This window comes from Barbus barbus (genome assembly GCF_936440315.1).
Source record: "Barbus barbus genome assembly, chromosome: 21".
NCBI classification, from domain to species: domain Eukaryota; kingdom Metazoa; phylum Chordata; class Actinopteri; order Cypriniformes; family Cyprinidae; genus Barbus; species Barbus barbus.
In genome coordinates, this window is record NC_136749.1 from 12245865 (window position 1) to 12271372 (window position 25508).

Below are 25508 nucleotides of genomic sequence, written 5' to 3' on the forward strand. Positions count from 1 at the left end.
GTAAAGTACTCTTTAGTCTTTTTTGCAACACCACTTCATGCCTCAAATTAGCAATTTACCAATCAAAGTCCAAAAAGGGCTTTATTCTTCCTTTTTGAACAAAGAATCCCATTCTTAAAAACCCAGGCAGTTTGTAACGAGGCTGACCAGATAAACACTGCACAGAAAAAGCTGCTTGTGTGTATGCCTGATGTTTTATGAAGATAAATTAAGTGTATGTTCAGGCACTGAGTGTTAAACCACACACTATTGTACTGAAAATAATTGCATATGAAATTAATAGTGCTGTAGACCAGGGATGTTTTGAAGAAAAAATGGATTTGAGAGCCTGCATTCATAGATATGTTTTAAACTAGAATCACTGTTCTCTATACTGTGGTAAGTGAAGACCCGCCGTAGAAGCCTAGACAAAGACATGGAGATAATGAAACGCTCTGGAAGTCAAAGCACATTTTCAATGTTACTAGTGCGAAGCATGACAGCATGACTCTGCAAACAGTTTTAGTTATCTTACCTAAGCTAGATGCATGAGCCAAAAGCACGAATAAATCATTCCTGGAATGTGGCAACTTATGCTTTCTGTTCTTTCTCATTCGCTCGCGGATTCAGTATTGTAAATAAATGATAAAATGGGAGAGAATGAGACGGGGATTGGAATGAGGGCTGGTCTGTAGGGAGGGGGACGTGTAGTAAAGACCACTCTCACAAGTCACATGACCTCATTTTTAAAGCATGCACTAGATACAGGGAGCAGGGACAACACATTTGCACTACATGCAAGATCAGATCATTTTACCTTAGTACTTGTTGCCCAGTTAGTTAATGGTTAAGGAAGTGCAAGTTCAAAGCAATATCATTTCCTCGATCCAGCCTGGACTTGGCCAGTTCTTAACATCCCCTTTAACAAAAGTTTAGGAGACAAAGGAATGTATATTCTGTATAAGTCAACTCCACATAGCAAACTATAGAGATAATTGAACAGCAGCCACAAAACTAGAATAACTGGTTTGATATAACATTGATCCTGTTAACACACAAACCACCTGGAGCATAAGTCAATGTCATTTGGGTTTAATGTTGGTATTCAAGCCTGTTCTTTTATAAACAACCAATCTAAAATAATTGTGCAATAATGGTGTTGCTACTTGAAATGATTTTGCTAGCAATATAAAATTAAGTAACACAAGTCAAGTCTGTCTGTATTTATAGCACTTTATATGATACAGATTGTTTCAAAGCAGCTTTACAGTGATAAATAAAAAATAGCGATTCAGTGATACAAAAAAAATCAGTTCTGATAAAGCAGCTATAAAAGGACAATAGTAATCAGTTATTATTCATTTGATATCAGTTTATTGTTGATTCAGTTCAATATCGCTAGTTTCAGTGATTCAATTAAAGAAATTGTATTCACATCATCACGGAAGTTCCTGCATGTATTTTCATGTTTTTAATTTTTTTATATATATGTAGTTAATATTCCTGTCCATTGGTATTCTGGTGCATATTGCTCTAAAATATAATTTTAAAGTTAAATGGTTTAGTAGTTTATATAGGTTTAATGGGTTTACGGTGGCTGCATGGGGTGAAACTACCTAATATATATTGAAATCCATTACAGTTAAGAAACAATATCAAATATTATTATTATTATTATTATTATTATTATTATTAATTAATTTATTTATTTTTGAGCTCTGAACTAGCAAAATAATTTCTGAAGGATCATATGACAGAGTAATGGCTGCTAAAAATTCAGCTTTTCTGTCATTATAAATTACATTTTAAAATATTTTATTTTACTTTTACAAATTACATTTTTTTTAAAATATTCTATTTTCAAATCAAAAGTTATTTTAAATTAGAATAATATTTTACAATGTTGCTGTTTTTGCTGAAATAAATGCATCCTTGGTGAGCAAAATGCTTCTTTCAAAAACAAAGAAACCTTACAGAACAAACTTTTCAACAGCAGTGGATATATTTAATGTAGTTAAATATTGTTAAATGACTAAAAAAATCTAGCATAGAACATCACCAAGCCCTAATGAATACTACTGATATATGCGTCCTTTCCACTGAGTCGTAACTACATTTAGCAGGTTTTGAAAGCGAGTCAGTGAAGTGCATAAATGCCACATTTAAATTTATGGACAGATTTTTGAAATTTCAGTGATGCTTATTGTGGTCATGCAAGCTCTCAGCTGTTGCACTTAACATTCTCCCTTGAGTGCACATCATAATGAGAGCAAATAATGTCCACTCCCAAGTGTGAATGTTCAAGAAAAATGGATCTCTCATGGACTGTTCTCCAATAAAACATGGATATAATAGCGTATATGAAAGCAGTCAACCATAAACACACCATTTCTCATTGCTAATTTTCATAATTTTACATTTTGCTTGGGACTAACCTATTACTCCCCAAACGAAAGGTTTTTTTTTTTTAGAAAATTATTTTTGTAATGAAACAGAGGAGATGTGCATAACACATCTGTTGCCTGATGTTGAAGATGATTCAGTTTTAAACAAAGAAGTAAATTTTAAACAAAGAGAAGTTATAACTAACTGTTTTACCACAAAGTTACCCATTGTCTTTGTAGAACATAGAAAATCCTTTCATAGGTTTGTGTTTGTAGCCAGTCTCTTAGCTTGTCCTTGAGGATAAAGGACCACAGGAGCTCTTACGCCTCTGAATAGAGTTCCACCTGCTGTGTGGTGGACTCTAAAGTTCTGAGTAGTAATGTTTTATGCAAGAGCTGACTGAAGAATCCTTGACCCTGAAGTTACATGTGAAACTTTGGCAGTGGCATTCTGAATCACTTCCTCATTCAGATTGAGTGTATGGATTCATGTTGTTTTTTTCTTTGTTTTGTCATTTGTCTTTGTTACTCTTATCAAGGCGAAGGTGTAAAGACAGGGATTATCGTTTAGACATTTAAGTTTAGTGACCGGGCAGCTTTGTAAGTCGTGTTTCCTGCGTTAACGTGTAAACTGAAGGTCATGATTATAACGCATACTTTGTGTAGTTAGAGGTGGACAGAAAATGCATGCCATTGTCTCCTTACCGTCTTTTTTTACTTACTTATCCTAAATCCAGGATACATTTTTAGTCAAAGACAAACCATTTAGATGAGTGATTGAATGCAGACATTAAAACTTTCCAAAAATTGGATACAAAGTAGGTACTCAAAACTAAGTTTTTGACAAATGACCAACAAAATGTTAACAGGAGAAGGTACAAACAAATTTTTTTTTTTCTGTTTGTGTTATATGAGGATTGCAGTGTATTGCTACCCTGTTATCGTGTTGGGAAATGCCTATAACAAGTATAAACCATTAACTTGTGGTGTTTTTGCTATTTAATGTGTATTATTTAATTATATAAATGTATTATTTTATATACAGTGGAGATCAAAATTAGAGAATAATCTATAAATACTTGATTGTCTAAAATATTGTTAATCTTCATCGCTCACAATTTGAAGGAATCTCAGATGTAGTATACCATTGTTATACTAACATGTTTGACAATATAACCAAGGCATTTCAACAATAACCTTTATTTTGTGGAAAACACAATGATCCAAATTAGAGAACAACTGTAGCACAAAAGAATATTACAATTAAAATTTTTGAGGTTTACAACGGTCATAAATTAGTAGGAAGTGTACAGGCACTTGCTTTGGATGACTTCAACACATCTGCGGCCACAGGACATCACTAGTTTCTCAGACTGCGCTGGTGTGATCTTGGTCCGCTCTTCTTCTAATCTATTCCATAGTTTGGTAACTGTAGTGGGTTTCTCAACCATAACTTTGTCGCCAATGATTTTCCAGAGATTTTAAATAGGGTTTAGATCAAGACTCTGGCCATTTCATTATTTCAATGTTCTTAGCTTCAATGAAATGCTTTAACTGTTTTCCAGTGTGACGGGGGCATTGTTCTGCATGAAAATTGCAGGCTGATTTGGAGATGCTTGCAGGGATGGAACTGCATGTTGCTGCAGGAGGTTCTGATAAATATTTGCATTCACTCTGCCGTGTACTATAGCTGTATAAGAGGCCCAACTCCTGCTGCAGAAAACATCCCTCAAACCATGACACTTCCTCCTCCACCTTTCAGTCTTTCCTCAGTTTGATGCTGAACAAAATGTTTCCCATCAGACCCAAATAAATTAAACGTGCTCTCACCGACTTCTTTTAAACATACCGAAACCGATCCATACCCTGTTCATTGTTCTGGTGAGCAATTGGTGAGCAATTCCATCTGCAGTGTTGAACCGATTCCCCGTTAAGAGTGTCTGCATTATCCTGTCGTGCATTTGTCTTACATGGATGACCAGCCTTTTTAGGGGACTTGAATGAATCAGTGTCATTGTAAACCTGCAATATTCGAGAAATCACAGATTTGGAATGACCAACTTCTCTTGCAATGGCTGAAAGGGTCATCCCTTTGGTCTTCATCTGGACAACCTCCTGTCACAAGGTTTCAGTTATATAGAGTGGCCCACCATCTTGCAATCTCAGTGTAAATGGGAGGAATGCTGCCAGTTAAATAGGGTTTGTCATATAATTAAGGAAATTAGCACAAGGTGCCAGATTAACACCAATAACTTGAAGGTATATGTAAGTGTTCCCTAATTTTGATCAGAGTTCTTTTTCAAATACGTCATTCAGGTTTTTTATACTGTGCTTCAGAATACAATTCATTTATGAAATATGCTTAAAAAGCTGCCCTTCTACTCCTTTTAGGATAACTTCAAATAGGATTAAGCCGTGACCTTGAAATTTAGGAAATTGTACGTTGTTCTCCACTGTATATACAATGATCAAAAGCATATACATTCCAAAAAACTATTTTTAATTAGTAACTATAATATACATAAATATATATTTTTAGTCATTTTGGTAGTTAAAACAGTTTATGTATGATTTTTAATGATTGTGTACAGTTGAGAAGATCACCTCATGTAGCTTGTCACATGCTAGATGCTAGGTTAATTTTATAGTAGCTATCAGAATATCCAACACATCTAATTGGTCTCCCAACCTAAAAGCATGCAGTACCTTACTTTTGAAAAACTTTCTAGTCTTTTTTTTTTAGGGTGAATTCTGAATGATTATAAATCATTCTTTTGATCTTTTATTACCTTGTCCTGCGGTTAGGAATTGTTTACTTGGCATACTGCAGCATATTGTGCGCAAACGTGTTTGTGGAGAAGCATTTATGTAGTATGCAAGTGGTATGTTACCCCCAGGCATTCAAAATGATTGTTTTTACCAAAATAATGTCATGCCAAACAGCCCATTTTAATATGTCTTCTTTATGGGTAATTGTGAAATGCCTCTAGTGTTGTGAAATAGCTCTGTGCTTGGTCAACAGCTTCCTGAAAAGATTAAGCTGTCATATGGGATGGGAATAATTGGCCCTCAGCGTGACATTCACCTGAGAAGCATGGCGGTTGTAATCCCATATCAGCACGTTCATGTGCAGATGCTTTGGCCTCGAGTTCATTGGCCTGCCATAAAACCAGCAGTAATCGTCTAGCAATGTAATAGGATACTATGCAAATGTGCGGTAAATTGATTTCCTCACGCAGGACAGCTGTGGGTGTGAAGTGGTTTGCGTAGGGGTTTCCTGCTTTCATTTTTGACTGGTTAAGGCCCAGCGCGGACATGTGATGGAAAATTAACTTGCAGAGCTGTTTTGTGTTGTTGTCTTTGAGTATGTGCATCTACTGATACTGTTTTTTTCATCAAAGAACATGAGATGAAGAGAACGTGGGAACAGTTCTCAGATACTCACGATAATGTTGCAACCCTTCACTGACCCCTTTCTTTTTTCATTCCAGTGAAGTACATGCGGGAAGCGACGCCATATGTGAAAAAAGGGTCACCGGTGTCCGAGATCGGTTGGGAGACGCCGCCTCCTGAGTCCCCTCGTCTCGGCAGTCCTCACTTCGATATCCCCAGCCCCCCCTCGCTGTCCTTACAGGGCGACCGCAGATACATCCCCCTCAAAATGTGCTACATCACCCGCAGTATGACCGTCCCTGACCCAGAAAACAGGTACTGCTTCTCATGCATTTAATATATTGACCATAGGAAGTTTGCAAAACTTGCAGTTACTTTGACAGACCAAAATCCAATACGTAAATGTTTAAAACGTTAAAGAAACATTTAATAAATATTACAGCAAAAAAAATTACGATGTGTACTTTGTACTAATATTATGGATTTTTCTTGTGTAGTACAGGTGCATCTCAGTAAATTAGAATGCCATGGAAAAGTTCATTTATTTCAGTAATTCAACTCAAATTGTGAAACTCGTGTATTAAATAAATTCAATGCACATAATTAAATGAAGTAGTTTAAGTCTTTGGTTCTTTTAATTGTGGTGATTTAGGCTCACATTTAACAAAAACCCACCAATTCAGTATCTCAACAAATTAGAATACTTCATAAGACCAATAAAAAAAAATATTTTTTGTGAATTGTTGGTCTTCTGGAAAGTATGTTCATTTACTGTATATGTACTCAATACTTGGTAGGGGCTCCTTTTTGCTTTAATTACTGCCTCAGTGCGGCGTGGCATGGAGGTGATCAGTTTGTGGCACTGCTGAGGTGGTATGGAAGCCCAGGTTGCTTTGATAGCGGCCTTCAGGTCATCTGCATTGTTGGGTCTGGTGTCTCTCATCTTCCTCTTGACAATGCCCCATAGATTCTCTATGGGGTTCAGGTCAGGTGAGTTTGCTGGCCAATCAAGCACAGTAACACCATGGTCATGGAACCAGCTTTTGGTACTTTTGGCAGTGTGGGCAGGTGCCAAGTCCTGCTGGAAAATGAAATCAGCATCTCCATAAAGCTTGTCAGCAGAAGGAAGCATTAAGTGCTCTAAAATTTCCTGGTAGATGGCTGCGTTGACTGTGGACTTCAGAAAACACAGTGGACCAACACCAGCAGATGACATGGCAGCCCAAACCATCACTGACTGTGGAAACTTCAAACTGGACTTCAAGCAACATGGATTCTGTGCCTCTCCACTCTTCCTCCAGACTCTGTCCAGTTCTTTTTCTCCACAGCCCAGGTAAGACGCTGCTGACGTTGTCTCTGGTTCAGAAGTGGCTTGGTAGCCCTTTTCCTGAAGATGTCTGAGCATGGTGACTCTTGATGCACTGACTCCAGCTTCAGTCCACTCCTTGTGAAGCTCTCACATGTGTTAGAATCAGCTTTGCTTTACAGTATTCTCAAGCTTGCAGTCATCCCTGTTGCTTGTGCACCTTTTCCTACCCAAATTCTTCCTTCCAGTCAACTTTGCATTTAATATGCTTTGATACAGCACTCTATAAACAGCCACACCTTTCAGTAATGACCCTCTGTGACTTACCCTCTTTGTGGAGGGCGTCAATGTTCGTCTTCTGGATCATTGCCAAGTCAGCAGTCTTCTCCATTATTGTGGTTTCTAAGAACAAGAGATACCCAGAATTTATACTGTAGGGATGGTCATTTATTGAAACTCAAATGTAAATATTGTAATATTTTGAGATACTGATTTTTGACTTTCATCAGCTGTAAGCTCTAATCATCAAAATTAAAAAAAAAAAAACTTTTGAAATATTTTACTTTGCATGCAATGAATCTAAAATATATGAAAGTTTAACTTTTTGAAATAACTTGCAAGAAAAAAATTAACTTTTTCACGACATTCTAATTTGAGATGCACCTGTACTTGTTAAAATGGTAGAGAAGGTGATTGGAAGTGTTTTAGACAATCTCTTTGTATTGCCGTCTCAGTATAAGTAGTAAAGGGTCTCATTATTCAGCGGGTGAATGTGACAGCCCTGGTAATGCACTCCACACAACAAATGCTTTATGCTGGTCGCTCACTCCATCATGTTTGATGTCTAAAGAGTACTAGTGTCCTCTGCTTGTCAGTGGACGAACCTTCATATCTTCAGAAGTGATAGAGGACAAGTCCATGTCACAATGACTTCAAAGATTTCATATGTTGCCAGAATGCTTGAGCTGGGTACTTTCCAAAAAAACATGGCCAAAACTCACTCCAAATAAAATGCAAGATATGAAGCCACACATTAAACCTGTGACGTGGCTGATCTGAATGACTGTGGAATAAAAGGGAAAAAGAGAGCTCACACACCATGCCCCCCCTTCTATGTAAAGCGCTTTGAGTACCCAGAAAAGCGCTATATAAATGTAACAAATTATTATTATTAAAGAATAGTAAAAATTCTGAATAAGATATTTATTAAGAGGCCAAAAAGGTGCTCGGTTCAAGGTGACGGTATGTTTTCCGGTTACCGGTGTTCATAAGAAAAACTGGAACATTTATATGGTTGCAATTATTGCACCGCTGTAGATGTCCCAGACCATCAAAAGTCAGTAAGATAGATATATATATATATATATATATATAGATGGTCATATATATGACACTTTCATTCAGCAAGGATGCATTAAATTGGTCAAAAGTGTCCGTTAAGACATTTATAATGTTGCAAACAATTTCTATTTCAAATAAAAGCTGTTCTTTTTAATGTTCTATTTTATAAAGAATGCAAGAAAATATATCACGGTTTCCACAAAAATATTAAGCGGCACCACTGTTTTCTACATTGATAATACAAATAAACTATTCTTGAGCAGCAAATCAGCATATAAGAATGATTTCTTAAGGATCATGTGACACTGAAGACTGGAGTAATGGATGCTGAAAATTCAGCTTTGTCATCAGTGGAATAAATTACATTTTTAAATATATTAAAATGGAAACCAGTTATTTCAAAACGTAACTCATTTTACTGTATTTTGATCAAATAAATGCAGCTTTTGTGAGGATAAGAACACATTAAAAATGATATCAACCCTAAACTTTTGAAAGGTGTATACCATAAATATAGTAATATAATTGTCTGGTTTGTTGTATATCAATGCAATATAGTTAACGTACAATGTTTTCTCAGTTTATATCAACAAAATACCATTATACACAATACATGTGTTTCAAAACCATAACCATGTTCACTTTTTTCAAAATAACATCATAAACGTCTTGATGTAAAATTGTGCAACTAGTGAAAACGTCTAAGAATGAATTTCTCATTCATACCTGGATGATGCAAATATTTTAAAAATATATATGTAAATATCAACCTCTTATGTTTTGCTCTATATTGCTGAAAGTGTTTTTGCTTGAGAGGTAAAAGTTCCCACCAACCACACGGTCTGTTTTTGTTCTCAAACTTGTGCTCATGTTATTTTTTTTGCAGTATATTGTACTTTTGTCGTCAGAGAAACGAACGTTGTGGTTTGTGAGATTAACCATAACATTACACAGGAAGTGTGTTAAAAGATGATGTACCAGCACTGAACTGCTTGACAGTAATGACAGGCGGAACACGTCACGTCACTTTTAAAACACAGTAAGGCTTTGTGTCTGTGTGCTGCTGGAATGTTAAACATACTGAATCCTAATAATGTTCTGCATCCATTTTTATTTATTTGTTGTAGATTAGTATAAAAAACATGACCAACTTCAATCTGATGCCAAATCTAGTTATGAAATATAGGAATATATTTTGTCCTCCTTTGAAAATCTTGTCAATGTGCATTCCTATTGAAATGAATGCAAAATATCACAAAGCAGCAGTAAATGTGATTGCGTCTTTTGCTATGTGTTGCTATATTGTACCTTATACAACAGTATTCTTCTCTGATTCAAAGACTGCTGATATTTATAATCATTTGATGAAGATATCAGGCAATATCACTTTTCACTTTCACAATGCTGACTGCCTTGGGAGGAATCACAGCCATGTTGGTATTCAGTACAACAGCACTCTTGCTCATAAGACATTGCTTAAATATCTGGCGTGGGTATATAACCTGGAGACGTATGGTGAGATAAACTGACAGGTAGACAGACAGACAAAAGACTCTTCCACTCCTGCCATGTGCTGTCAGTCAGGAGCCCTCCGCAGACCGGCTGCCAGGTCGTTAGTTTTCACCCTCTAGCTCTGTTTTCAATTTACACCATTGTGTCCCATGTCTTCCAGCCCATCCATCACTGTGGTGTTCATGCAGAGCTCGATCAACACTGCAGACATTCACGGCTTACCTCAAGTGCCACACTGTGAGAGGATTCATGTCAAATTCCTAAACAGAATCCATGTGGTATAAAAATAGATTGTGCCCCCCTCCACTGTTGTCATTTCTTTGGACTGTTCGGTGTTCTGATGGCCCAGAGTGGAACTTTAACTGGAGTTGTTTTTGGTAGAAGTGAGAGTAGCTGGTGGTTTGGAGTATGGAGATGTTCCTGCACAACAGATGTGTCAGTGACCTCTCCATCTGTCCTGTGTTACTCCTGCTCTTGTTTGGTTTGACACGGTGTGCTTGGAGACCACCTAAATTTAGTTAATCTTCTTTGTTTTGTCCTCTTTGACCCATTAATTGGGAGGTTGGTGGTAAATAGAAGAGCATTTGCCCAAAAAGTTTAATTTAAAATTAATTCATTTTTGTTGGAACCATGGCCTATGTGTTCTAGGTGTTCATACAATGAATAGCCCATGAATATAATATAATATTATTATAACAATAACAACAGCAGCAATAATGAAATATAAAAGTTTTTTTTTTTTTTTAAATAAAACTCTGTCTGTCGATTTGGATTCCATTTTAAGAACATAAAAAATCAAAACCCCAGAAAGGATGGAATGCTGACTTCTAGTTAATAAGAATAGGTTGGGTGGTCATAACATTCTTTTTGTTATACGGCCTAGTTTTATTTTCACTGATATCCACTGGCAATGTTAGTAAAGTAAACTGTTAGTAAAGATGCCATAAGTTTTCCGAGTTGGACATTTTAGATTAACTTTCTGAAGTTCACGTACTACCTTAGTGAGATTTATTTTGACTATGAAAGGCATTGAAACATTCACTTCCTAAATTGGACACAGGAATCTCCATTAGTTGTGAAATTCTCCCAATTATAGTCTTAAAGGGCAGAACTCATTGGGCTTCATCCAAAAAGCTTTTTCCCCCAGTCTTCTCCAAACACATCAGCTCCATCTGTGCCCACCCCCTAAGCCCCTCCAAACTCTGTCTTCATGAAAGTAGGTCTATTTTTACCAACATGGTGCACCTGAAAATTATATTGTGGAGTGTAAGGTTAAGACACTTACTCTAGATGATGTATGAGTGGAGCATTTATCACTGTAAACTCCTGAGCTGAACTGATGTATGGTTCTGTTTGAACCGGGTGTATCCGATATTCTGGTGGTTAATGTTGACTGCAGAGCTCTTTCATGCACTGTCTGTGTGTCCTTAAAATTACGCAGATGTCTTGTTTTTAATGAAATGTGGTCAAATTTAATCGCATGTATTCTAGTCTGTACTATATTCAACTCATTCAACTCTACTGTATTTAGTAGAAAAGAATACATATACACTGCCCTCCAAAAGTTTGGAAACGTCCTAGAAAAGTGGGGTTTTGGACAATATTGGCATGAATCCTTTTTAATATGTGATAATTTTGCACTGATAAGGGACAACACAAACTACGAAAACATATTTTATTACATAAACAGTTTACACATGGAAAAAACTTGCAGTTTACAGCTAAAATTACAGCTCTCCATAATCTGGGCATCCGAGCTGTTAGTTTATTCAAACATTGACTTTGAATTGGCAATCAATTGTTAAAGCTACAGTATTAAGGTGTGCTGACCCACAAATCCTTTAAAAACCTGGGCCAAGTTTAAACCAGTAACCAGGCATCACAGCTGGCAAAGGGGCATGTCTCATTTTGACGTGTAATATTGCCATTATTATGTTTTGGGTCTTCAATGATAATGTCAAGCTACTTTAATGTATTTGCACCAAAAAATTATAAAGATATATGCTAATATAGTCCAAAACCACACTTTGCCAGGGGTGTTTCCAAACTTTTGGAGGGCAGTGTACAGTACTCACTTTTGTGAGATACACCCCTCACATTTCGGCAATCATTTTAGTATATCTTTTCAAGGGACAATACTATAGAAATTAAACTTGGATATATTTTAGAGTAGTCAATGTGCAACTTGTAAACCTTTGCTGCTATACTGTCATCTGAAAATAACTCAACATACAGCCATTATTGACAAAAAGCTGGCAACAAAAGTGAGTACACCCTAAGTGATAACAGCTATACATTGTTTAACCATGCAAAGCCACATTTCATCAAGTTCATGTTTTTGTCTGCTTGACAGGACCATACACATTTGTGTATCTTGTTTTAGAGCAGTTAAAATGTGGTGCTTTGAGTACAATTCTCTCATACTTACCACTGGATGTTCAACACCTCATGGCAAAGAACTCTCTGAGGATTTGAGAATTAGAATTGTTGCTCTCCACAAAGGCGGCTATAAGAAGTTAGGTAACAGCCTGGAACTGAGTTACAGTACAGTGGCCAGGGTCATACAGAGGTTTTCCAAGACGGGTTTCACTCGGAACAGGCCTTGCAAGGTTTGATCAAAGAAGTTAAGTCCTTGTGCTGTGCGTCAGGTGCAGAAGCTGGTTTCAAAAAACAGATGCATGAGTGCTGACAGCATTGCTTTAGAGGTTGCAGAAGTGAAAGGTCAGCTTGTCAGTGCTCAGACCATACGCCACACACTGCAACAAGTCGGTTTGCATTGCCGTCGTCCCAGAAGGAAGCCTCTTCTGAAGCTGGCTCATAAAAAAGCCTGCAAACAGTTTGCTGAAGACAACCTGGCCAAAAGCATGAATTACTGGAACCATGTCCTGTGGTCTGATGAGTCTAAGGTAAACTTGTTTGGCTCAGATAGTGTCCAGCATGTGTGGCGACGCCCTGGTGAGGAGTACCAAGAAAATTGTGCCTTGCCCACAGTCAAGCATGGTGGTGGTAGCATCATGGTCTGGGGCTGCATTAGTGCTGCTGGTACTGGGGAGCTGCGGTTCATTGAGGGAAACATGGATTCCAACATGTACTGTGACATTCTGAAGCAGAAGATGATGCCCTCCCTTCAGAAACTGTGCTGAACAACAGTTTTCCAGCATAATAACCACCCCAAACACACCACCAAGATGACACTGCCTTGCTAAAGAATCTGAAGGTGAAGGTGATGGAGTGGCCAAGTATGTCTCCAGACCTGAACCCTATTGAGCACATGTGGGGCATCCTCAAGCGGAAGGTGGAGAAGCACCATGTGTCCAGCAGCTCCGTCATGTCATTATGGAGGAGTGGAAGAGGATGCCAGCAACAACCTGTGCAGCTCTGGTGAATTCCATGCCCAGGAGGATTTAGGCAGTGCTAGATAACAATGGTGCCCCTACAAAATATTAACACTTTGTTTTGACATGTTCACTTAGGGTGTACTCATTTTTGTTGCCAGTTATTTGGACAACAACGGCTGTATGTTGAGTTATATTTAGAGGACAGTAAATTTGTACTTCTATACAAGCTGCACATTGACTACTATAAAATATATCCAAGTTTCATTTGTGTGGTATTGTCCCTTGAGAAGATATACAAAATTTGTTGTTGAAATGTGAGGGGTGTACTCACTTTTGTGAGATACTGTAGGAAGATATATTGTATCTAGATCTATTAATTTAATTAAAAACGTTCAAATGTAAAAAAAAAAAAAAAAAGGAAATATAATTTAAGTTTTGCTTGAACTATTAACTATTATAACTTTTAATAACCTGTAGCTTGTGTTCTGTTTCTTTCTTTCTTGTGTTTCAGGCAGATTGAGCTGCACTCCTCTGATGCCAAGCACACAATAGTCATGAGACATAAAGACTCATCTTCTGCCCAGACCTGGTTCACTCTCATGCAAAATGCCATCACAAACCTCACCAGCAAAGTCATCTGTGAACTCCGAGAACACGCGGGCCACCACGGCATCGCCGGGAGTCGAGAGATCCGACACCTCGGATGGCTAGCGGAAAAGGTGCATACAATTTTATGAAAAACCTGAGTCCATATAAACATTTATCAGAATGGAAGACAAAATGTAAAATTGTTTTTGCATAACTGAATTAATATTTATCAGTTATGCCCATCTGTCCAGTACAAATCAATTCTTGAATTGAATTGAATGTGGATGGCATGAACATACGTTGTCATCAAAACTCATACTTTCTATGTGTCATTTAGCTGTATGGCAAAAGTTATTCAAATTTGGTACAAGATAGCTATCTAAACACACATCTTGCATAAAACCCAGCATCAGCTCAAGGTCTTTGGTTTGATGTAAGTGTTCCACTGTAATAGGTTTCCAGCCTTATGATAATTCTGGATCTGCAAAGACTTTATACAGTGACTTAAAACTTAGTTATACAAAATAGCATAAATGCCAGAAAACAGTATAGTTGACATTGAGCTTGTTGAAGTGCTCAACAATGCCCCCCCCCCCCCCCCCCCCCACACACACACACACACACAAATATAACTGGTAATACTTGTCACTTACTTACCACTTGTAAGTCCATTCAAAAGCACAAGATTATTGTAACAGCTAATGAGAACATTTAGTTTATTAATGAAAACAACAAAATAATCTTTGTTGAACTCCCCATGAAATCAAAATGGAATTTTGTGGCTTTTAATATGAAACTGCTTTAAAGGAATAGTTAACCAAACCTGTATGAGTTTCTTTCTTGTGTAGAAAAATAAAGAAGATATTTTGAAGAATGCTGGTAATCAAACGGTTGATGGTCCCTATTGACTTCCATAGTATTTCTTTCCCTGCTATGGAAGTCAATGGGGACCAACAATTCAAAATATCGTGTTCAGCATAAGACATTCATACAGGTTTGGAATGACATGAGGAAGAGTAAATGATTACAATTTTCATTTTTGGGGTGAACTATTCCTTTTAGGTTATAGTGTGTTCATTAACAGACAAAATTCACATTTAGCAGACATGCATATGCATAACAGATTTCCTGGGCAATGAAATGCTGTCTAAAATCTGAAGAGTCCTGCTGCTGACATTGTAAAAAGATGCTACAGTTGCATCTGAAATGGTCACTACTTCACACGTTTTCTATTTCTTATGTATTGAATAGTGGGCTATATAGGGAATAGGGAGCGATTTGAGACGCATGCGTTCCATTGGGGCAAATGAAGCTTGGTTTCCCGTCGGTACCATGTGAAACATCTCAAGCGGTCAGACAGCTTTTTAAACAGCGCTGTCACAAACTGTCAAGTACTTGTTGGGACTGTTATGTAAGTGAACTGTTATTGATTATTAAAAAAAAAAGGAAAAATATTTTTGATATGTCCCACTTTAATTAGACATACATCAACTCCTGCACTCATACAGTCACTCTTTAATTTAATGCATGATACACGTTTCAAATTGCCTTTATAGCAGAATGAAAGATGTTACGCTACTGCAATGTAGAGTCAACACATTAAAGGAAATAAATTAAGCCTACATCAAACCTACATTCGTAGTGCTTTCATAACTATCTAATATGTAATCCTATTCATATATATGATTAAGTTGACAGTTGGTCGTTTGAGATTGTGGAGCTAATTTAACAGCCTTTAAATTTTGTATTTTATTTGATATAACTGTAAAGATCACACCCAATATGTTAACAGGGTCTGGTTATACTGTACGCTCTGATTGGAAACATGGCTAGCATTCTGAAAACTGTACAGACAGTTCCTCTGAAGTGCTTTTTTTTTTTTGTTAGAAATTCTCAGATATTGTGGTGCGCGGTGCTGGAGCGATTGATCGAGGATGACTCTTCTCAGTGTGACCGCAGGTTTTTCCTCCTTATTAAATCTCCTTGTCATCGCCGTCCAATTAGCTGAGCCCTGGCAGGGCTGGCTAATAGAGAACTTCGGTGATGGTAGGGCTGTGGGCAGCTCTGCCTCAGCCTGCCCTTTAATGAGAGCTCCCTCGTACCGTCTCCTATTACCAACCTGCCGGCCCCTTGATGAATAATTATATGAGAGGAAAAAACCTGCAGCGTGCTGAATGCCCACAGACAGCGAGCAGATTTCTTTGTGTGGCGGCCGGAGCTTATAACAAGGGCCAGTTTGTGGTTACGCATCTGCTTCTGATGCACTCGGGCACCACTGGGGTCTCTTTTTAGCCTTAAGGCAAACTGACCCTCTGAAGAGCAGCCCTGTGATTTGTGAAGATTTGAGTGGTCTGTCAGGCTATCAAAGCCCTGAGGAGACATCTGTCATAGAGCAGGGCTTCAGCAGTAAATCACACTTGGACTCAGCTTAAGGTCTTATTGGGAAAACTTTGTGAACATTACTCATTTGTAGAGCGTGTTTACTTTTGAGCTCATTAAGTCAATGTATAACATCATTTGTAACCCCAATAAGTTGGAATAGGCTTTCTGTGGAAAATTGTTTCTGCAACAGTTACTCAGATTGCAAGATGTAAACTATGAAGTTGTTTATATTGTTTCCTGCGTTTATATTGTAATTCTGAGAAAAAAAGAATTGCGAGATATAAACTCAGAATTGCAAAGAAAAATCTGAATTGTTAAAGGAAAAAGTTGGAATTACCTTTTGTTTTAATTTGTATTTTTCTTTCTGTGTGGAAACTGGCTTCTATATATTTCAGAGTGAAACTAAATATTCGGTGAGGGAAAAAATGTTGAGTGGGACTTGATTTTATCCATCTGGAATTGATTGGATTATGTTAAGTGGTGGTTTCACAACAGAATGGTGGTTAGAGGGGAGTGGTTGAAAGTAAGAGGGGTTTGTGAAGTCATCCGAGAAGGAAAGTCAGATGCAATGCAAGTTATTATACTTAAGATTTGTTTTTCTGTGGAATAACTTGCACAGATGAATCATTCACAGCAAGACAGGGGTGTGTGGATACAATAAATATCAATATATTGCCATTGTTTTTATCATAATAATGCAATTTACAATTTACATTCCATTTATGTCTATTTTCATTATAGATACATTTTTAACTTAATCAAAATAACCCAAAACTGCAGTTTTGCACAATAGAAAAACATGATTTTTGAGAATTTTTGTATATATATATATATATATATATATATATATATATATATATATATATATATATATATATATATATATATATATATATATATATATAGGCTCTTTACTTATTTTAATAGTAAAACCATGGTTAAAAAGTTGTAAACGTATCCAGCTTACATTTCAGAGTTACAGTAATTTTGTAGTATTTCGTCAGCTTATTTAGGCTAATAAAACAAAGCTAAGGAATTATATAATCAGGATGTTAAAATAAACAATCTCAGAGTAGACATAGGCATATCCCAGGCAGGTCTGTCACTTGTTGCGGTTCCCTTAAACATTTTGGATGTAGTCTGTGCGTATTTGCAGCTCGTTCTTATTTGTTTGTGTTGTATTTGCAGCACGTGATGACGTGTGAAAACACGTGAAAACAGATGAAGATGTTTTCTTAATTTGCAGGTGTTTTTTATGTTTTTTTTTCACTTGAGCGCGTTGAGCTCTCTCGACCACCATACATTTTGCTTAAAGTTAAAAAATATTTGAGGTTAGAATATTAAACTTACTTTCACGATGGCGTATTGTTTTGCTTCTCTGGTAAATTTACCTTGTTTTAGGAATAATACAGAAGAACAACGCTGCTTTGCATATGTAAATTATATGCTGATGAGTTTATGCATGATAAAAAAGCACCACGTATGGGGAATGGTAGGGAAATGAAGGTTGTGCATGTACCCACAATTTTACCCAACTTTGCACAGGTCTTATATATCTAAAAACTTCTGTGTGTGCGCACAGGCCTACTTTCCAGCAAGGTTTATATGTGAGAAACAGGAACATGCATCAAGACAGTAAACAGTTTTCATTTTGAATTCATGTCATGGTTGCTGACTAAGCACTTGGAGTTGCCTTGATATGCTTTAAACATGATGTAACTTATTTTTTTTAGACCATTTGAATGTTACTTATGGTTTCACATACATTCCATTAGTATAAAATATGCATATCAGATCACATCACACACATTTACCTTTGGACTTAAGTGCTCATTTTGCTGATACATCAGTAAAAGTTGAAGAGGCTGAATGGTTTTGAAGCTTAACTTTGTTCTGAAAGTATTTGGAGTTGCTGTGGTTAATCACAGGAAGTGGTCTTAAAAGATACTCACCCCTTAGAGGTTTACCACTTTGGCAATGTTAATTAGCAGGTCTCTCAGATGAACAAAAGACTTAATGTCTGCACTGCGTTTTACACAGGCTTTCATATGACTAGACGGAAAATTAGGACAAAATGTAATTATATGGTACCTGAAAGACTATTCACAAGTTACTCATGTGTGTGTTTCAGACGGAAAGTGAAAGACAGTGCTGGAAGCCAGTGCTGGTGATGTTGACAGAGAAGGACCTGCTGCTGTTTGACAGTATGCCACGCATGAGAGAACACTGGCTCAGCCCGACACACACCTACCCTCTGCTTGCCACACGGTACACAAACTCATTTTGCTCGTTCATACAAACACGCCTTTGAAAAACCAATCAAGGTACACACACCTGCATTCCCTTCTGTTTAACACGTGCCTCTTTACACACACATGCAAACACACACACTTTTTGCATGCCAGTTGACAGTGCTGACCAATTGGGAACTAAAATACACAACTTCTGCCAGTTGGAAAGAAACACTACAAAAGCATTACAGCTATTAAAGGCCTGTTGAAGCTGTATGAGGTGGCAGCTATTACTGCAAGGGATAGATTTGAAGTCCAAGTTTAACTGGACCGCAGCCCAGATCTCACTCTAGGGCTGATAGGGCAGTTATCACAGGCTCAGTTGGCATGTGCTAATGTTTTGTTGACCCTGAGATTGTCCAAAATGGCAAAGTATTTCCATGCTTTTTCTCAAAACTTTTCGAAACTTATTTTAGCTTGACTTCCTCTGTGAAATCTCAAGTTTCTGTCAAGCCGGGCAGCCCCAACAACGGTGAAAACTCATTGGACCAATCCAAAGCCCGTAAATAGGATGCAGCAATGCCTGGTCTTCAGCGGTCTTGGTTGCTGAAGTATTTTCGCATTCATTTTTCCCATAGGGGTTAACTCTTCATTGAAGAGTTAATAAGCCATGAACAAAACCAACTAGCTCAAATCAGTTCCCCTATGGAGAAAAGGAATGGGAATTTACATTCGAAGCCCGACTGCTGCATTCTATTTAATATCAAACCTGAACTTAGAGAAACTGATTCCAGCAAACGGATGTTAAGAAACATGATATTAAATGCTAATTTCAGTCAATTTAAGTTGTTTTGTGGCACTTACAGAAACTTCCATGGTACTGAAATTATAAAGGGGAGTATTCTATTTTTGAAGTACCTTGAAATACTTGAATAAATATCATGAAATGCACATCCTATAATTAAAAAGTACTGTGGTGGAAACGTAGTAATACATATAGAAGCACCATGGTAAATATCCAAAATAAAAACAGTTTTGTTTGTTTTTTTGTAAGTGATTTCCATGGTGCACTTATCTTGAGTTTTTAATCGTAGGCTGGTGCATTCTGGTCCAGATAAGGGTTCACCACAGCCTGGTGGCGAGTTGTGCTTTGCTACACGGACGGGAACCAGATTGGGTATCGAAGCCCATCTTTTCAGAGCAGAGACCTGCAAGGACTTGTCACTCTGGACCAGACACATAGTCACTGGCTGCCACGCAGCTGCTGAGATGATCAAAGAAGTCACTACCAGTGAGTATGGATCCCACGTCTTGCTCCTTTCACAGGTCTTATGGCCTGTTCACACCAACACTCTTCCACTCAAGTTTCCAAAATGGGTTTTTCACATTGATGCTAAAGAATAGAGGGTTCTCAAAGTGGGGTCCCCGGATCCCTGGTGGTGCGTGACCCATAGCCAGGGGATCCGCAAAATAATTTTAGGTACATATGATTTCCACGATGTGGAATCCAGTCATAAAAATGGAATTTACTGTATAACACGTAATGTCATGGAATTTGGCAAATCTTGAATGAATAGTCAATATCATGAGCTACTTTTGATTTATGGACTAGTGTCTGTGAATATTAAAGCGCAAAAAGACTGCTATTTAAATTTAAGTCTGCATGTTCTGCACGTCTCTGAGTGAATGAATGTTGCGGTTTCATCTTCTACACATACTGAAGTATGTTTTTTAGCATGTTCCATCTCACTATATGATGACATGAACAAACTTTATCTTTAGAGCTGCTCTGAGAGTCCCTTCACCAGGACTTATATATTAAACACACACAGAAACTCAAAGGTCTTCACAACAACCTGTCAAAATAAGTCCAATTTAACTTGAAATTTTGACAGAAATAAATTACTACTGTACAGTAGAATGTACTTCTCAAAGTAATAATAATAAAATTATTAAAACTGAGTTTTTAAGAATAATCATTAATTTTTTTTCTTCCATGTTTTAATTTTAACTGGAAGCCTCTGTTCTGCAGCACTTTATTTGTCAAAAAAAAAAAGAAAAAAAAGTTAATTTTCATTAGATTACATTTTAAAAGTTAATGTGTTATGCCTTAATTTGATTACAAATATTATTGATAATACATTTGTATTACATCATAAATCCAGAAAAAAACAACTGAAAACAGAATTTCTAAAAATAAATACATGCATAAAGCATTTCACAGCTCTATTGTAAAAAAAAAAAAAAAAAACATTTTTACAAATTGTATTATTTCAATTAAGCCTAATTAGATGCTTGTTATAATTTAATTTAACCATTAAAAGAGTCCAGAGAAATTAAAACCGTAAAAACAACATTTTAAAATGAAACTGCATCTTTATGGACTCCTCAAGTCTGAAATATTGTGCTAGAATTATTTGTCATTTATTTATTAGGTTTATTTAAATATATATATATATATATATTTAAATAAACCTAATAAAAATTTTTTTTTTTTTTTTTTTTTGGCAAGTTTGTTTTCTCTTAGTTAGCAGTAGTCTGGAACTTTGCAACAAGTGTTGATCCATGTCGGTGCAGGATGTCATTTATTTTCTTGCGCATTGTTGTTTACTTTAGTTTTACGGCTGTAGGTTCTTAAATGTTACACATACTGTCAAATGTAGATTTGTGGGTACTCGCAAGCTTCCATGCAAAGATAAATGCGTCTTGGTCGTCTGAGGTCACGGTCCGTGGCTCCAGCTGTACAGTGAATTAGTGTGTGCACTACAATATTGAGTTTTGAATGTGCGTTATTCATACTGAAGTCGTTTAAATCAAGAGTGTATTTTTAGAATGGAATGCCATGGCAGAGTTCCTGTGTGGTCTCAATGCAGCAGGCGAGGGGCACAGAGCAAAGCATTCTGGGAATTGAAGCTCTCAGGCAGTCCCTGGGCCTGGCCTGATAGGAAATGTATCTGCCGTTACTGAACTGCAAGTGAGTCCCTGGAGATCACTGCGCTTTATTTGGATATTTTGTGGTTTTTCCTTTCTGACAGATATTTTTACTGTTCTGAGATCAGGCTTTAAGATAATTCCGACTTAACCTACAAAGCTGGAATGACAAATTGGCCGAGATTAAACTGAGCAATGATTATTAATGTTGATTTTACTGTCATGAGTTAAGCATGTTAACAGTGCTATGAGAAAACCTCTGAAAGAAACAATAAAAATAGACTGACCTTGTTACCACACGTCACTCTCTAATTAATGCATTTGGGAGAAGATGATAATTACTTTCAGTTTGTAGGAAAGAGCAATAGATGCAGATCCTCTCAAAACAAACCAGACAAATAACATGTTAGACTGGATTTGACATATTTGTTCCCTTAAAAAGATCCTGTTTGCGTCAGGATCTTGGAACTGCTCCATATTTGGGATTTTATGGGAAAGGCTCATTTGGCAGCTGATGCTCTATTACCTGTGTTTAGTCTAATCTTATAATCTGATCAGAGACTTTGTGTCTCCAAAGATTCTTTCTCTTAGTTCTCATTTTGTGGGTTTTTGTGTGTCATGTATTTTTTTTTTTTATTGCTGACCACAAGATTCTAAAATCCTGTTTCAGTCTGGAATGATGATAGTCAACAAAAAATTATTAGAAACAAACCTAAGGCCAAATGAAATGTAATACAGTTTAATAGGGGCCAAGCTATGAAGGTGCTTGGGCACCTATTGTATCCATTAGTTTTCTTCTTTTTCTGCTCTGGGAGTCTATGGCAGCCAGTAGAACCACTTGCAGGAAAGTTATGAAATTTTGCACATAGATAGAGGACAGTCTCAATATTAACCATAGCAAATTTGTTGTTGTCTATCTCAAACTTTCTAACGCCACCTATAGTCCGATGTGCACTCATATTTCTAGAAGCAAAATTATTTTTAATCTAATTCCTTGGTTCATGCCAAGTCAAACGCATACCAAAATTAAAATTTCTATGGATCGAGAATGCAATTTTTGAGTTTTGTGAAAAACCTACTTTTTCGAACTTTTCACCAAAATTGGCTCAGATCAGATTTAGATAATGCTGGCAAAGGTTATCAGAAGATTTCTGATAGATCAAACTGTTCTCATAAAGCACATTAACGAATTTGATGAAATTCATGCAAAAATGGACACGAGGCTTCGCAATGCTTTAGCAGATTCTTACCAATCTTGGTACGTGCTATACCAAGCATGACCTGAGAGCACGAGTAGTTTCAGAACAGCACAACCTACTGGTCAAAATGTACTTTTTTGTTTATAATTTCTGAACAGTGTCATTTAGATTCGGAACAGCATATCGAATCAAACGATACCCCATTGTCAGCCATTTTGAGCATGGACCATTTCGAATTTTGTAGTAAAACATTGGCTCTGTGGCACTTTCCACATTTAATCTTTCATTTGAGCGGCCCAATACAATAATTCAATCCAATACAATAATTTCTGTCTCTATTTGTAGTATAGTATCTGTAGTGGATGGGATTATATTATTTGGTTTTCTTGTCCTGTTTAGATGTACTTTCATGTTTACTAAAAGATTATATAAAGTACATGTTGTTGTTGTTGTTATTAATAATTTGATAAAGATAAGTCTGCATAGACATATGAGGAACATTAAATTGCTGAGTTACTGAATTATTACAAAGCTATTGTAGTTAAGAGGCCCAAAAATTCCTATGCTAAGCTGTTGATGGTGAAAGAGAGGCTGTTTGTGACTGACTAAAAGCCCATCCGGTGGGAAAGAGTCCCTCAGTCCTGAAGATCAAGCTGTTTTGATGGGGATAAGGTTACAGTATTGTTAAAAACAACATGGGAACAGTAATCCGAAATCCCCTTTTTAGGAGCCCCTCACCCAAAGTGTGTAATTAATAGGTGTTTACGTATTTAATGCCAGTGCAATTCTAATTTAATGGGTAAATTGCAGAAGAAGATGCTTTTTCATTGTTGTGATGATCTAATCAGCCTAATGTACTGGGCTGTAGCCAGAGCCGAGGGGTTTCGGAAAAGAACACACTAGCCTCGCAGTTAACCGTCAAAGAGAGATTCAGGGAGCTTTATTGGGGCAAATGGAGGGAACAACAGAAGTGGATCACTGGCACACTCACAATAGACTCGGTAACAGTAGGTTTCCACACATCCTGTGGTGCCTGATGAGCTGTAATTGAATGTATTGGAGGGGTGATACTGGATACATGGAGTCCTGTGATGTATTTGATGAAACCAGGGAGGTATTGAGCAGAGATTACTGGTGATGAATAATGTACCAATTATCAGGCGAATCAAAGGGCATTTATCTCACAAATGGAATCCTTTTTCATTTTATCCGCAACTTAATGGAATTCGCTTGGATTGATCAACCAGAAAGGCAGTTCCATTAGTAATTGAACTTTTACTGTATTCATTTCTTTTTGTTTGGATTGTTACAGTACTTGTAAAATATAGTTTATTATGAAATTGTACCCGAGACTTTAACATCAGAAATGCGAAAGCATCTGCATGAATAATTCAGTAAATTGGAAGAAAAGTAGCTGCATTTCAATAGAACAATTTTAGACAAGTTTCACGGATCGAATAATCATTTAATAATAATGAACATTTACTTACTTTAATATTAGCTTCACATGTCTGCTTTTTAACCCCAACTCAAAGAATTTAAATTTTTTTATGGTAATTGTGACGGCTGGATTTAATTCCGAATGTTCTTTGTGTTTGTTTCTTCAGGTTGTATGTATCAGGGTCAGGACTGTCGGTTGGTCATTCACTATGAGCGAGGTTTCTCTGTCATAGCAGATGGAGAGGACAGCTGTGCGGCACAGCCTCTCTTCAGTTACCCGTTTGAAAAGCTGAAGATGTCTGCTGATGATGGAGTACGGATCCTCTATTTGGATTTCGGCGGGAACGAGGGTGAAATTGTGAGTAAAATTTGAGGTTCAGCACCAACAAAATTAGTCATTCAGGATGAGAGTACTGTCATGGGGCATTTTTAAAGTTGGATATAAAATAATAATAATCACCTAATAATGTTTACATAGATTCAAATGATTCAAAACTGAAAATGAATCTGAGTCATTTGCATCCAAGTCAGTGTTATTGGATGTCTTAGACATTTTTTATGTTTATTAAAAATATATATTTAGGTAAATATGGCTTTTTATTATTGTGGGTGCATCGGTTTTTGGTAAAAGACTGAACCATACCGTTCACCACCCTCGGTTCGGTACACATTTGTACCACGATTAATCACAGTTCTAAAAAAGGATATTTATTTAGTAATAGTATATTTGTAAATATTATATTAATCTTGTGGAAATTTCAAATACCACTTATACCCCCATACCGAACCGTCCCGAATCCGAGACCGCAGTACGTACTGAACCATCAGAAACTTGAACCGTTGCACCCCTAATACATTCATGTGTATAAATACAGTCAAACCTAAATTTATTCAGACACCTTCAACATTTCTCACATTATCAGTTTACTCACTATAGTTTAGAAAATGGTAATAAAATATGACAAGAACTCGAGAGTTAATCTGTGTCAGAACAAATTCATCTGGATAATGCCAGATAACTTTGATAGAAAGGTATGGTAACAAAACATGGTCAGGTCAAAGAGTCAAATCAGATCAGTTTTACCAAAAGTCCACTATATGAAGAATGTTTGGGTATAGTATGTCACAGTTTACTTTATTTTGCTATCCTCACTTACATAAATGAACTATAGTGTCCTGCACCCACATCTCTCTCTATATACACACAGAGTAAGAAAAAGCTATATTTACTTAACTATACTTTTAATAAACTCAAATAAACAAAGATGGCTGTAAAAGACATTTACATTGTTACAAAAATAAATGCTGTTCTTTTGAACCTTCCTTCCATTCATCAAATAATTCTGAAAAACAAAATATTAAGCAGCACGACTGGTTTCAACATTGATAGTAATAAATGTTTCTTGAGCATCAAATCAGCATATTAGAATTTCTGAAGGATCATGTGACACTGAAGCCTGGAGTAACGATTCTGAAAATTCAGC

The 25508-nt window shown here is 36.8% G+C and overlaps 1 protein-coding gene across 1 annotated transcript in view; it reads left to right on the plus strand.

The window, feature by feature from the left end:
* The window catches only part of sntb1 (syntrophin, basic 1), a 34536-nt gene that overhangs the window by 6307 nt on the left and 2721 nt on the right, over positions 1-25508 (plus strand). Inside the window, exons 2-6 of the mRNA XM_079445620.1 lie at positions 5855-6071; positions 13765-13972; positions 18355-18491; positions 19549-19745; positions 24192-24382. Of these exons, the coding sequence (XP_079301746.1) occupies positions 5855-6071; positions 13765-13972; positions 18355-18491; positions 19549-19745; positions 24192-24382 (950 nt within the window). The remainder of the gene's footprint in view (positions 1-5854; positions 6072-13764; positions 13973-18354; positions 18492-19548; positions 19746-24191; positions 24383-25508) is intronic.